Source organism: Drosophila sulfurigaster, chromosome 3, assembly GCF_023558435.1.
Source record: "Drosophila sulfurigaster albostrigata strain 15112-1811.04 chromosome 3, ASM2355843v2, whole genome shotgun sequence".
Lineage (NCBI taxonomy): Eukaryota > Metazoa > Arthropoda > Insecta > Diptera > Drosophilidae > Drosophila > Drosophila sulfurigaster.
This window is the reverse complement of record NC_084883.1, coordinates 1,311,252-1,326,593: the sequence shown is the minus strand read 5'-3', so window position 1 is coordinate 1,326,593 and position 15,342 is coordinate 1,311,252. Positions and strand designations below refer to the sequence as shown.

Genomic DNA, 15,342 nt, shown 5'->3' with positions numbered 1-15,342 from the left:
GTAGATATATAGATATATGGAAATATATATATATAGAAATATAGAAATGTAGTATTGTTTACAAATATTATTAATTGCAAGTAAGTCTTTACCATCAATACAATTAAAAGCTCTCTTTTAACTAAATGAATTGCTAGTTCCACAATCTAAATTGTCCTGCCTCAAAGTTCGACTGCTACAAACTAACTAAGCAGCTGAGCTGACGATGACAGTCCAAGTAACCTGGGGACCGGGGGAAGTACTAAAAATAGACAAAACATATTTATAACCGCTTGGCCGGAAAGGATGGCGCTCGGCCTCAAGGTATGCACGTTGTCTGATGGCCCCAAAGCAAAAGGCAAAGTGGAACTCTGGAGGGGGAGAGGACTGGAGGACAAGTAGCACTCGAGTCGAGTAAAATGAAGAAGCGCGGCATGCAAAAAACTAAAAAACGAAAAAGCAAAAGCAATTAAGCTCGAGATTAATTTACGCGCGCTTGAAACATTTAACAAAAATATTAAGAAACACAAATAAACGGCTAGGGAAAGATGAGCAGAAAGGAAGATGATGGTCCGGCCAGATCCCAAACTAGCGCCCTCAAAAGCCAAAACACAGTTGTTGTTTCGAACGTTTTTTAGCTGCCGTTCGAACGGTCAAGTCCAAGTTGATTGAAAAAGATGAAAAGTGCATGAAATGCCATGCACTATTGGCAGCTGGAGGAGACGGAGCAACAGGGGAACGCAGAGGGACAGAGAGACGGACTGAAGGAGAGACTGAGGTAGGCAATATTTAAACTAAAATGAACAAAAGATGCAAAGCGAAGCCGACACAATCCCTGACTTCTCGATATACATTTGTGTGTGCATGTGTGTATGTGTGTATGTCTCCATGTGTGTGTTGTGTGTACTTTGCCTGTCGATGTTGATGACGAAGATGTTGTTGCTGTTGTGAGCACACTGACGCCAAGGCATGAGTATGCGAATGCAACTGCAACTGCAACTGAGGAATGGATGCCAGGTTTTTAGGAAGGCGTCGTACCGTAGCATGTTTACTTAACGAATGCGCGCCCAAGTTTTCCCTTCCCCTTCCCCTTCCCCTTGCCCTTGCCCCGTCACTCCCTTTTGCCACGCCGTTGCGTTGCAACAACTCTTTCGGAGGAGACCCATATAAAAGCCACTTGAACGTTGCCCACGGAACTGACCACTGCAGTGGCTGCTGCGCCTGCTGCCAGCGTCTGAGGTCAAGTGTGGATCTTTAATTTTGTTTTATTTTCTGTTTTTGTTTCAATATGCAATCTACTAGATTGCTGTGTCCACATATTGAATTATGTGAGGAAGTTGTTCTGTTGCTGCTGCTCTTGCTGTCTTGCTGTTTGCGATGCTGATGCAGTTGCTCGCGTTGTCATTGCCTGAGGGGGTGATGCGGCTGATCCTAACCACTTATGATATTTAAGATTAATTCACATTTAGCATTTAGCTGAAGGACACAATGACGTTTCTTTATACAGCGCAACTAGTATTACGTATTATATATTATATATATTATATATAATAAACAAGAGTGTAAGTATGAATTTTACTCATGATAGAACCATTCATATATATATTCATATATAATAAACAAGAGTGTAAGTATGAATTGTACTCATGATAGAATCATTCATATGACAAATGTGCTGGTTTCATTTGATTGAAAAATCAAAAACATTCCAAGACATGGTAATAATTAACAAATTGATTCATTACTGCAAGCGACTTCAATATGCTAAAATATATACATGCGTATGTTAAAAACATAAAAACAACAATATATTAATATTTTATTTTAGTATTTAAGCAAGTCGTTAAACTTACTGCCAAAAATAGAATAATAAAACTACGAAACAGTTTTGCTAAACTACAATACATAACATAGATTTTGTTGCATAATAATACAAAAAATAAATTATAATTTCTGATTGATAATATTGAAGTCTTAAAGATTTTTCCACGAACTGAAGGTTGTAAACATCTTTTTTGCGCCATCGAGCTGAGCTTTGATTTGGCCAACCTGAATGGGTTCTTGGGCGTGTTTTGGCAGAATGCATTACTCAAACTGTAGCATAAATCAAGTGTTGGCCAAAGCGCCGCTGTCAGTCAAAGTCAGACGATGCGACACGATGGTGTGGTCAACTGGTCAGCAAAGTCTAGAGAGGCGCATAAAAATCGCTTTCTCATAAAGTAACAAACATTCCGCGCCATGAAATATTGTGGGCTAGCAAAAGGTTCTTGGAGTAGACCTAAAAACGACACCTATCGAGACTCGTGTAAATGTTGTTAAACAATTAAAATGCCTTAAAAATATACACAAGTAACATGCAAACATGTGCGAGAGTGTTCTACGTATTGAACACGAGCTTGGTCTCTAGACCTGGGCAACGGCTTACCAAAAGCCAAGTTGGAGGAGGCGGTCGAGTCAAGTCCGCAGACGCAGACGAAGAGGCAGACGAAGAGGCAGACGCAGTCGGCAATGCCAATAAACTGTTGTTTATTTTCGTTGGCGTCGCTGCATCGCATAAATACATCCATCACTTGGCCCCTGGAAATGCTGCAGTGCGTCAACTGCAGGAACAACAGCAACAGTCGCAGCTACAACTACAACTACAGCTACAGCTACGGCAAAAGCGTCGGCAATTTATCTTTGAAATCAGCGTCTGTCTCGTTTTTTTGTAATTAGATACGCGCTGTGGAGCTGAGCTGGGGCAACCCACACAGCCCCCAACAACACCAGCAACAACAACAACAAGAGGCAGGTGGAAACCTAGTCAAGCCTGGCAATCTCGTTTGTTTTGCTTCTTCTTCTTCTTGTTGGTTGGTAGTGGGCGTGGCTGTCAGAGGCGCACAGAATTAAGTTATACGCAAAACGCCAAGAATGCAACAACAACAACAGCAACAACAAGAAATGCAACAGTCGGTTGCCCACTTTCATTTGGTCGCCGACTGCGTTTGTGACTTTGCATGCGCAATCAGCACAATGCGCTTGTAGATGCCACACCACACACCCAGGACCTCGCACCCCTCACCACACCATTCCCATTTCCCAAAGTATCCCACTCTTTCCCCTTTAGTCCACTCCATGAACTGCCCTCATTGGAGTCGCCCGTCTGTTGAGGTGCTAAAATGCAAATGCAAATAGTTGAACCCAGCAATGGGCACAACTGCAACAGTAACAACCTCAGCAACAGCAACTGCAACATGTGGCAAGAGCTGCTGCACTTGCTATTAGCTGGTCAAATCGTTTGACTTTGCTAAGCATCTCATTAGACTGGGAATAAAAAAGGCAGGACCGAATATTTCAATTGCTTTATACAAAATTCAATTTAATCTAAATAAAAAAAATATATAATAAATAGCACATGTTTTATGTTTAACAGTATTACTTAATTTCTTTTTAAATAATATACAAAATAAATATTAATATGTACTATTGTATTTTTACAGCACTTTAAAATCTTATCTGACTTTTCTTTCTGTTTAATTTACAGTTGCAAATGCCAGGAAAATTACGTCTGTGTTACGCATCAAATTATTAAAGATTTGAAAACAATTGAGGTCACCATTTGTAAATCTTGAGATCATTCTCAGTCGAACATAATATTGATCGAAAGTAAAATCTTGGACCCCTCAAAGTGCATTCCAGATAGTTCAAGACAACAGCGAATTCATCAACAACAACGTAATGGAAATGCAAAAAAACAAAAAAAAAAATGTTGAAAAATAGACAAGGTGTAATGCAAATGAGGAGACTAGACAAAATATTTGATCAATTACCAATCGGAAAATATTGACAAGCTAAACGCTATGGAACTCTGCAGCAGTAGACAGATGCTAAAAATGACAGGCAACTATGGAAATACAACAAAAGCCAAATTAAGTGTTAGAAAACAAAAGAAGAAAAATAGCTGAAATGATTTTTAGCTAGAAAGACGCAACAGTAGTTGACCAACCAGGGCTGACTCTACAGTTATCGGTGTTATCGTGAAGTTATCGGAGAGTGCGAGAGAAAGAGTGGGCGGCCATGAACACTGACTGTCAATTGAACATGTAATGAAAAGAGGGGCTTGAGGGGGAGGGATTTGTTGGCTCTGTAATGTCTGTCTGACATCTGAAGGCCTCGTGCTTCGTTGGAGTCTCTCTCGCGGACCATCTGCCAACTCGTCTCCGTCTCCGTCTCCATCTCTGCCTCAAAGTGACTGTCATGCGGCGCGTTGTTTACGCGGCATAATGAGTTATTAGAAAACGTTTAATAATTTGCATAAATCAACAGTCAATGCGATAAACTTGTACACAACGTATGAAAATGAACAACGAGCAGATGAAATAAATACTATGCGCGGAATTTGACTGGAAATTGGCTAAGCATTTGGAATTTTCGATGTTCAGTACTTCGCTTTGGTGTGGATAATTCACCAGAGAAATGAATCTGCTGTGGTGCTCTATGACATTTTTTGCTACGGCCAATTGCAAAAATAAACTAATAAATGAATGGGCGAATTTTATTTTTGGCAGACGCTTTGGGAATTTCGTGTGCAAATAAAGATGATGAAGAAATAATATTTTGAAGTCATGCACAGTTTTTGAACGCGAGTAATTTAAAAAAAAAATCAAAACAAAAATAAATTCACACAACAAAAACATATTCCTATTGATGGATGTGGAATTTGGACTTCAGGCGTTGAGGATTTTTTATTTTTCTGCATGACTACTAAGTATTTTGAGTAATACCTACGGCATTTCTAACGTTAATGCTGCGAGACCTAATTAGAGAAATAGTTCTAAAATAATTATAATAATAATTTACTTCCAATGTAGAATACGAAGACGTACGGATAAGTAAGGCGATGTCAGGTGAATTTAAAGTAAGTAATAATTTTGCTGGATGCATTTGCATATCTGATGTGAAGTTTAATAGAGTTTGATCACATTGTTTTTTGTTGTTGTTTTAGTCCAACAACTTTGGACGTGAACAGTTGGGAAAAAACGGAAATTGATCTTAAAGATTGAATTTGAATTAGAATGTACTAACATATTCAACTATAATATGCTAATATTTATTACAAAATATGTCTTTTGAAATCGTTAGCAATTAATTAATAATTCACTAAGTTTGCCATATAAAAATCAAAGAATAAATAATATTTAAGGAATTTCTGGAATGTCATCGCATCGCATCGCATCACACTCTCTCTCTCCCTCTCTTTTCACAATATCCATCTCTCTCTCGCGATTTTTCATCGCGTATTCATCTCATAGGCAATGGGATTTTAACAAGGTGCGATAAACAACGAATTAATGGCCTGGCACGACGACAGCATCGCAGCTGCGATAACCGCTGACTGTGTGAGCTGTGTGGATGAATATCTTCAAGATACTCTGATGCTGTGGCCCATAGCGCACCAGTGGGCGCCGCTTGTTCAGTTGTTGTGTGTGTGTGGAGCCAAAGGGCTTAGCGTCGAGGCTGGGTTCCGAACAATTCATAATTGTCATTTATTTATTGCGCAGATATTGCGTGGTTCATTTTACGGGCGCTTATTAAAATGAATTTTTCAACACACAAGCGGCAGCTGTATCGCTGATCTTTAGAACCAGCTCTGACCAATCAGATAGGCTATTTGATCGAAAGCTTCGATATGTGAGCTCTTCTGCATCTCTCTTCTCTTTCCCTCCCTCTCTTCTCACTTCGATTTTTATTACAAGGCAGCGCCACCCGCTGCGCATGCGTGTAACTTTTTTTTACGATGCGACTCTGAAGCATGCCGCAGGCTCTTGTCCTTCGGCGGGTTCGTTTCTTTTGTACTGTTTTGTTTCTGTGGCGCGGGTGGTGCTTGCCTGCAGCTGTTGTTGTAGTTGCTGTGGATCGCAATTTGTTAGTTCGTGTTCACACCATTAAGAGAGAGAGAGAGAGAGAGAGAGAGAGAGAGAGAGAGAGAGAACGCGACTTTTGTTTTGTGGTGTTCAAATTAATTGGATGTGTTCCTAAGGATCTCTATGATTAATGAATCGCAACTATCGCAGCCTTAATGCTGTCAATATATCACAAAACACCTCAATAACTGATTACAGTTGCAGTTGCAGCGCCACAACCTTGCGTGTGTTTGTGCGTGTGCGGGCATCGCGTGAGTAATCGGCATTCGAGCTGCCGCTGCTGTTGCTGTTGCTGCTGATGATGATGATGATCCCGTCCTGTCCAATGCCAATGCCAACTGCATGTGCTGGCAAATGTTATTCAATAAGCTGCAACATGTTGCTCGCTCAATCCATGCAACAGACATTCTCAAACTCAAACTCAAACCTGTTGTTGCACGCAACCTTGCAATACGCAGCACTTATCGCATGCGAGAGCGCAACTTGCGACATTAGCTTTCTATGTTCAAGGGGTAAGCAACAACCCTCAGTCGCGGTCGAAGAAAGAGACGAGTGCCGAGTGAAAGACAGAAAGAGAGAAGAAGCAGCAGTCATACAGCTAGGGTGACCAGCTTCTCCTTTAATATTGTAACGGATAAAAGCTTTCTAATGGAACAGTACTAACCTACTGTAACAACTAAATTTCACGTTTGAAATTGGGAAATTATTGTGTACTTTAGTTGTATATTTGAATCTTACAAATTAAAATATCAATTCTTATTCTTCTTAAGTCAATTAAGATTATTGAGAGCATTTAAAATTACGAAATTATATATAATCTAATTATATATAATATATATATATATATTTATATTTCCAATTTTTTATTAATTATTTTTAATCAATTATATTTATTATGAAAAGTGGAATTTGAAAATGGAAATTTAGCTAAGATTAGCTTTATATAATATTTAAAAGTTTTTTTTATATAAATTAAGGAGTAAACGGTATTAATCATTATTAAAGTTACTAATTAATTACTAATTTTTGCAATTATTTGAAAATTATTATATTCCAGCGTAAGTCAACTTAATAAACTTTAAGTGTAGCCTGGTCATCTCACTCTTTCGACTTGTAAATGGTCACCCCAGGAGCACTGCAATATGGACTATAAAAAGCAACCCCCATCAATTGTTGCTCTCATCCCTCTTTTTTCTTCGCTCTGACATTAAGAGAGTTTCAATTTATCGCATGCAATTTCGCATACGAAACCACATTGACCGTTATGCGGGCATATTCACTCTCTCCCGCTCTTGTTTGCTCTTTCTCTCACTGTCTTGCTCTCTGGAAAGTGTCAGGCAACTTTCGCAAACTGCTAAAGAGACCTAATTTCGCTCTTCGAAGTTCGAACTACATAATTGCGCTCTCACACTCTCTTGCCTCATGCTGTCGCTGTCGCTCTCTCTTTGTGCGTGTGTGTGTGTGTGTGGCGCTACATCTGGTTGCAACTTCGCTCAGTTGATAGCGGCAAAATGTGAAGCTTTCTCAACTTGAGCTCCTGGCACAAGTTCGGTTGCAATCAACTCTGCTCTTGTTGTCGTCGTCTTCGTCTTCGTCTTCGTCGTCGTTGTAGTTGTCGTTGCTGCTCTTGTTGATGTTGTTGTGGTTGTTATTAGCCTCAAGTGGCGTGCTCACACACACACACACACAGAGGCAAACACAGAGACATATTTACAAGCAGAGCAACAGCAGGCAGCAAAGCAGCAACGTCGTTGCTCCAGTAGACGCCCCACAACCCCCACACCAACCCGCAATATTCACTCACGCGACGCAGCTGACGCTGGCCGGTCTCTCGTCCCATCCCGTCTCGCGTTCCCCTTTCCTCGCCTCCTTCTTGCCTCACTCCGCCCCCCAGCTGAGTGTAGTGTGTGCTGTGCGCCTCTGTCGCTGTTCCAATAAGAAACCATCGTCATTGCCCGGCTCTGCCTTGGTCGGCCAGTTTCGCATCGCATTTAGTTGGGTTCACAACAAAAACCGCAGCCGCGAGACAAACTCGACTGTCGTCGAGAGTCGGGAATCGAGAATCGAATTGCGAATACAACTCTCCTCTGCTTCTCGTTCCTCGCGTCGCATCGCGTCGCTTCACGTCTCTAATAAAATTATATCGTGCCCGAGTTTAATCAATTAACATCCATACGATTATAATAAGAGTTTAATTCGATTAACAGCTCATCAAGGCGAAAATGCAAATGCAAATATCGTTAACAATAAAACAATAACTATAATTTATGTGTGTATGTATTGTTCAGTGTATTTCATGTGTTTTGTGTGTGAGTGTCTGTATGGACTCAACACCTGACTGACCAGACATTTACTACTTAGTAATAAACTGTTGGGATTTGCATTCTTTCAAACACCAAACTACGCCCCTCGCTGTGCAATGTGGAAGAAAAACGTTTCAACTTTAAAACACTTGAGCCTTTTAAGCCGTTTAGCGAGACACAAAGTCCCCTCTCAAAGGACTAGACGAAGTTTAACCCTTTTTTGAGGCTTTTCTGTGATTTACCCGCAAGACAATGGCAAAACTTTTAAGAGCTACAGTGTAAACTAACTAAAATGAATAGCAAATGAATGTATATTTTAACTGAAACGTAATTAAAATAATAGGAAACTTGCTTTTACTATTCTTGATTTTCAAAAAATATTTATCGAGATTTTGCTTATTCTTAACTGAAAACACACAATTTTTACTTACATATGTATGTGTTTTTCAAATTCTAAGCTGTTAATGGGGAAGCTTTCTAGCCGCTCATTTATGATCATTTAAGCCACAGCCCAACAGCTAGCTAGCAGCTTTTAAACTAAGCAAAAGCTTAATAGAAGCTTTTAAGCTCTCCCGCATTGTTGCTCTTCTGCAGGACACACGTGCTTGTGGCTAAGCAAAGAACTCTTTACGACGCGCAGCAGCAGCAGCAGCTCACTCGCTCTCTCTGGCACTCTGGCTCTCTTTATGCACGTGCTCTCTCTGTAATCTGAGCTCTCTCTCTCTCTCTCTGTCGGGCAACTTGCTCTCAAGCGCAACGCAGTGTACAATTTTGACACTTGTGACATTTTTGACACACAAATCAATTGTTACGTGAATTTTCAACGCGTCGTGCAGCAGCAGTAACAGCAGCAGCAGCAGCAGCAGTAGCAGCAACCACAGCAGCAGCAGCGACGGGTAAACGCTGATTAAAAGTTCCTCAAAATTGTTACTTTTTTGTCAATTAATAAATTTGATGAAATTAAAAAAACAAAACTGAGGCAATTGCCAAAGTGTTCGCAATGTTCGCATTTCGTGTCGGTTTTTTTTTCGGCCAAAAATCGAATTCGTTGCCTACTTTCGTGCGCTGCGCGTGTGACATAATTTCGTTTAGTGTATTTCTAACTATGTGATTTGCCTTCAACACGAAGCTGCCAATTGCTATAATTGTTTATAACAAATGAGTTCGGGAGTTTTCTTTAGCGCGACAAATCATGGGACAAACCATCGCTGGTCTCAGTCTCTTCCTGTGTCACTTTTCTGTCGTTTGCTGTTTGCTCATTGCACACCAACACACCAACACACTAACACCAACAAACAGACGCACACAGCCACACATACATGTTCATTTCAACGCTTGGTGCAAATCGATTTCTGTTTCCGGCATTTTTCACGTGGTTGCTGTTGGGGGGCCACATTTGGCCATCCGTTTTGGGCCGTCCGTCTGTTTAGTTTTTCCCGCACCCCATCCACACTATTTCGCCCCGTCCGCTCCCCGCCCACGTTTGTGTCTCCTTAACCTCCTCTTTCGCTTTTCGTTCGTGCACTTTTGGCATTTGTTGCTAGTGTTGTTGCCTTAGCCTAACGATTTTTCACCACAACAACAACAACAAAAACATCAACATCATGTGAGGGAAAGACATTAAGAAAAACCCGTAGAATTGTTGAGAACTTGTTTTCAGCAAAATGGCTGAAAGTAACAGTTAGCGAACAGCTTAACAGTTTATCGAAAATCACAGTTTGATTTTCGGCCTTTTGGCCTCACAGTGTTTGCTTTGATTTCTTTGGTATCAATTCAGTCAGTGCCCGACTGCGGTCGCTTGTGCCACGTGTCGTATGCGTAATATTCACAGCGAATACATTCTAACCCAAATTCATTTGATTCCAGTTGCAACAATTGAAGCCTTTTACTTTTTAACAATTATTAAAGACTGTGCTAACAATATCAAGAATGAGTTAAACGCCGAAGATCCAAAATTCCATTCGATCAATAAATTAATTAAATATGTACTTGCAATAAATTTACAAATAATTAAATATATAGAAAAAGTGCTTGCCTAATGCAATAATAATAAATGAAGTGCTTATATTAAAGGTGTTCAAAATTCTAAAATAAAGCATCAAGTTCATTACAAAGCAATATTGCTTACGACATTTTATAACTCATACAGTTAAATTCAATTCGAAGCAATCATATCGAAAACAGAATTTGCATCAATTGTGATTATAAAAGAAAATAATAGTGAAAACTAACAGAATCGCATCGAGGAACCAATCCCATTAATTATTTAACTTAACTCTCTTACGATTATCAAATGGTCGCTTGGATTGAATATTACAAAAAAGCGTAGCCGAAATACGAATGCAAATTAGATGCAAAATAAATGGGTAAAATGAGGTCAAGTAAATACGATGTAAGTATTCAAGAATTCTTATTCGCATACATAATATTAATCATTCGTAATATTTATGGATAAGCCGAAACATGTTTGCTACATAAATTTAAATATTATAATTTATTCTCTGAATCATCTATTGGCATTAATTCTTGAAATATTTATATTTATTGTTGAATGACAGCAATTGAGAAACTCATATCATAAATTCAGCTCATGAATGTTCTACAATTCGCTTAACAAACATGACATTATTCATTTTGTAATTCAAAAAGTCCAAGATTCTTAAGTATTTACAACATTTAAATATTTTTGGGTTTTTCAAAGTTAATGTAAAACTATAATTAATTGTGAAAATAACAACAAAACATAAGTTAAATATAATATTAATCATCGAATTTCAAATATAAATAATAAAATATATATGATAAAATATATAATTCAAAAATAAGAATTCAAAAATCGTTAATATGTGACGGTTAAAATGTATTTCAAGTATGTATATTTTGAACATCTGTGTTATACAAAGCTAAATTTTGAATAGAAGTGGAATGTTCATTTAGTAAACAAAGTAAAGGAATTTCATAAAGCTATGAACTAAACTTGAAGGTTGAATACAATTACATCATTGTTGAATTATTGTACTTTGTTTTTTTGTCCTACTCATTTTAAAATAAGTTGCGGGTATAAAAAAACGATTCGAATACTCGTATCATGAAATAATAAACTTAACCCGCAGGATGAATACAAAAAGTACTTAGAAAATTCAGAAAAATAAATTGAAACATTGTAGTATATATTGTATAATACTTTGTTTTAAGTGCTGGTGCAATACTCGACTAAACTGTGTGTAGCGGATGTTTATATATTATTGAAAAAATTAATCGAGTATGCAGAAATAATTAACTTAAACCACAGATTGTTTACAAGTAGCATTTACAAAATGTTTGACAAAATAGAGTTATCAATTCAATTCACGATGCTATCCAAATTTGAAATCATTTTATTCTCTTAACTACTCATATTAGCAAATACTTTCTTCAATCTCTAGTCAAAAAATTCAGTTCCAATTTAGCAATAATATACAGATTTGTAATATAACAAAATAAAACTTTCCCTTATGCATGTTGCAGATACATTTTCACAATTTGAAGCTCAATCACAGTTTATGGCCTGGAGTCTTAACGTTCTACTTTAAATTGGCAATCAATTTATGCCTTTCAAGTTGTTGACCAATCTTTCTCTTTGTTCACTTGAAGGTTACACAACGTGTCTAGGGGGCATGTGGCAGGCAGCGAGAGGAACACCCTGACACTGCGAATGCGGAAGAGAGTGAGGGAGAGGAGGGAAGGACTCAAATTTACATAATCACTTAAATCATGGCCCACATTTTAAGTGATTATCTGAGGCAAAAATGCAAAAGAGCCGTCAAGTGCACATAAATTAAAACAAAGATCGAGAAGTCGAGGCACCAATAACATGGTTTGCCCTTAATCTTGAATTACAAATCGAGTGCAATTATCTGGCAACTGCAATGAGTTTCCTTCCTTGCCCCTTCCCCTTCCCCTTACCCGTGTCTTTGCCACCGCTTCCTATGCTTGCCTCTTGTGCAATTCGCAATTTGTTTTCACACTTTACGATTTGCATTGGGCACCGACGCGTCGCCACAGAGCAATCAATGTTTTTCGATAAGCGCCGAAAGCCGAGCACAACATGCACAGCTCAGGTCTAGGCACAGTTCAGAACCTGTGGACCAGGGCAGTTGCTTTGCTTTGCTGTGCTTTGCGTGTTGCAAGTCGTTTATCTGGCCATGGACGAGGCTTTTGCTTGGTCCCGGATTGGCGCTACTGTGCACCTTTAAATTTCGCATTTAATTGATTTGTCAACACAAATGTCTGTCGCAGTTTCCTGGCTCTAAGCCGCTTACACCGAACTCGGACTCCGAACTCTCGATCCTCAGCTTGTAGTCTCCAGCCTCCAAGCGGCTTAAGTTTTAGGCCTACTTTGGCTAAACACACGAGTTATGCTGCATAAATTGCGGACTTTAGTTGGAAAACGAAAGTCGAGGGAAAGCAAACGGGGGGCCTGGTAGGAAGTCTCTTCCTTTGGTCTGGAGCCACATCAAAGGCAAAAACTGACAACTGCGAGTGCCACAATCATCAATCACAGCGCCGCGTTGAAGTGGCAAAACCATTTGAAAAGGCTCCGCGCTTCTTCTGTGGCAGCCACAAAGAAGTTGCAAGCTCATTCGAACGCCAGGCTCCATGCATTCCTTGTGCCGTGGGCGAATCGTGTCCAAGCTCAAGTCCAGACTTAAATCCAGCTCACCAGCTCACAGCTATCCATCTCAGATGTGTCCACTGCGTGTGGGCGCCTCCATGGAATACGTGCATTGCTTTCCAGAATTGTCTTAAACAACGCAATGTGCTCCAGCGAGAACAGTGTGCACAGTGGATCGAAGTTTCTTAAAAATGTGAAAATGATTTCTTGTATTTTCTGAAAAAGTTGCAATGGATCTAATACAGAATAAGTGCAAAAAGTAAAACAAAAATATGTAATATTTATTATTATTATTTTACATTTCATTAAATTTATAAACTCAACTAAAATGAAATAAGCTGATAGTCAGGAATTGAAAGATTGAGATTTTCAAAGCGTTACAAGAGGGAGTAAACCTAATATGAAATGGTGTAAAGGTTTTTTAAATAAATCCTACTATACACTAAGGGGTAAATCTACGATATGAATGTTTAATTTAACTGTTTAAAAAGTATTGAAAACTTTTTTCGATAAATTTACATTTTTTTTTACCCGATTCTCGATTATTGGTGTATTTCGTACTATATTCGCAAAAGTTTTTTAATACTGAAATTTTTGTGTCGATCAGATAAAAATGGTAAATTCTTTTGTATGAGGAAAGACGCATATTTACTGTTCTGGCCTTGGCTGATATATATATATTTAAAATGTAGTATTATATCAATATTTTTATATTGCTCTTAAATTAATGTTGAGGTATATTTATACCCGCTATGGTGTGTATATACCATTTTGTAAAGTATATTTGGGAACTAACTAAATTTCTTGGGACAATTAATTTAACTCTATATTTAGAATTCATATTAAATCGATAATTAATGTAAATTAAATTTATCTTTTAAATTATTCCGTGTAATTTAAAGTTTTGCCCCACTGTGGTAAGCCGATGTTTGACAGTTTATCCACAGTGACATTTAGCTTCTTGGATTTGGTTTTTAGGTAGCTCCGGGGCCCGCCTGGAATTGGAATTGGAATTATGTTGTCTCGTGTCTGTCGCGTCTCAGTCTTGTCTCAGTAGCTTTGTCTTTGCGAACACGGGCTGCCGCGCACGTGGGCTTGGTGTGTTGGTGACTTGGTAGCTTTGCGACTTGGTAGCTTGGTAACTTGGTGGCTCATTGGTGCCTGGTGGTTCTCTGGTCGTGTGGGTCTGGCTTTATTAATTGTGTGCGAATGTTTGCACAATTTGTCAATATTATCGCGCAAACATGAACATTTGTAAGCCCATGTCCCCAGCCCAAGGCCCAAATGCGAACCGGCAGCAGCTGAAAGCCCGTTGCCAGCCGAGGCACATTTACATCCATACCAAGCACATTCGAAACTGTTTGGCTAAGTGATTTGTGATTTATGAGTTCACTCGAATTTGCATGCACATTTTAATGCGATGTGGCACACGGTATTGGGATTGGAAAAATGGGAATGGGAATGGGACTCGATTTTGGGTGCCACACTTGGTCTCAGTTTTTGCCGCAGGTTTGTCTATTTGCTAATTTTTTTTGGCTTCGCACGTCTGCAATGCCTTATGACTTTATAATGCCCATTTAATTGGGTCAATCGGCGTGAGCGAAGGTGATGGCTGGGAACGAAAGCAACGCCGCCGTCTTTTTTCAAATGTTTGATAAACGCGTTGTGGCATACATATTAATGTCGTGTTGGACTCGCAGTCAATTGGGTGTTATGAATTGTCTTTGTTGGGTTTTGAGTTACAGTCAGTCCATCAGTGGCAACAGACACAGCAGCTGCTGCCTGCTGAATAATGACAACCGACATTCGGTGACAAAGTGAAAGATGAGCTCAGGGTTCTATTAGAGTAATTTCCAGCTCTAGATAATTAATGAGTCAATCTTTATTATTGAACTGCGAATATGCGATCTTCTTATTTTACTGATGGTTAATGTAAAGAATATTTCAACAACTTAATTTTTAAATGCAATAATTTCATTTAACGGCTACTTTCGGGTTTTAATTGAATTGATTAGACAATTTGGTATTTTTATATTGGTATATTCTTATTTTTAATGTGTATACATACATACATAATATTTCAGAATTTGTTAAAATTAATTTGGTAAATTTTGTACTTCGTGGTATTTTTGGAATGTAGTACCAAATATAGAATTGTGTATATTGCAGAATATTTTGAATATTAATTTGGTATATTTTCACATACATGGTATATTTTCCTTACTACAAACTTATCAGACTATTTGCAGTTCCAGTTGACGCTTTTAAGTGAAATATTGATATACTTGTGAAAGTTTGCTTAAATTTAAGTAAATTTGCAAATAGTTTGGCCACTTCAAGTACTAGTATTTGAAGTCTTTTCCACAGATAAGTGTAAGTGTCTTCATTTTTACGTTTTCCGCTGCTTAACAGTGATTTGCGTAAAGCTCAACAGCATTTGATACGCCATAAATAGATGCACTGAAATTGTGCAAACATAAAAGCAAAAACCTCTAACCCGAAC

At 38.6% G+C, this 15,342-nt stretch overlaps 1 protein-coding gene across 3 annotated transcripts in view; it reads left to right on the top strand.

Annotated features, from left to right (window-relative positions):
• The first annotated feature begins 7,857 nt into the window (after positions 1-7,857).
• Positions 7,858-15,342, top strand: part of LOC133841603 (mucin-21) — a 79,307-nt gene continuing 71,822 nt past the window's right edge. Inside the window, exons 1-2 of one of the 3 annotated variants that reach the window (XM_062274203.1) lie at positions 7,858-8,155; positions 10,052-10,577. In XM_062274203.1, coding sequence (XP_062130187.1) covers positions 10,576-10,577 — 2 coding nt within the window. In that variant the 5' untranslated portion in view covers positions 7,858-8,155; positions 10,052-10,575. The other 2 variants (XM_062274204.1, XM_062274205.1) reach the window with 2 other exon arrangements.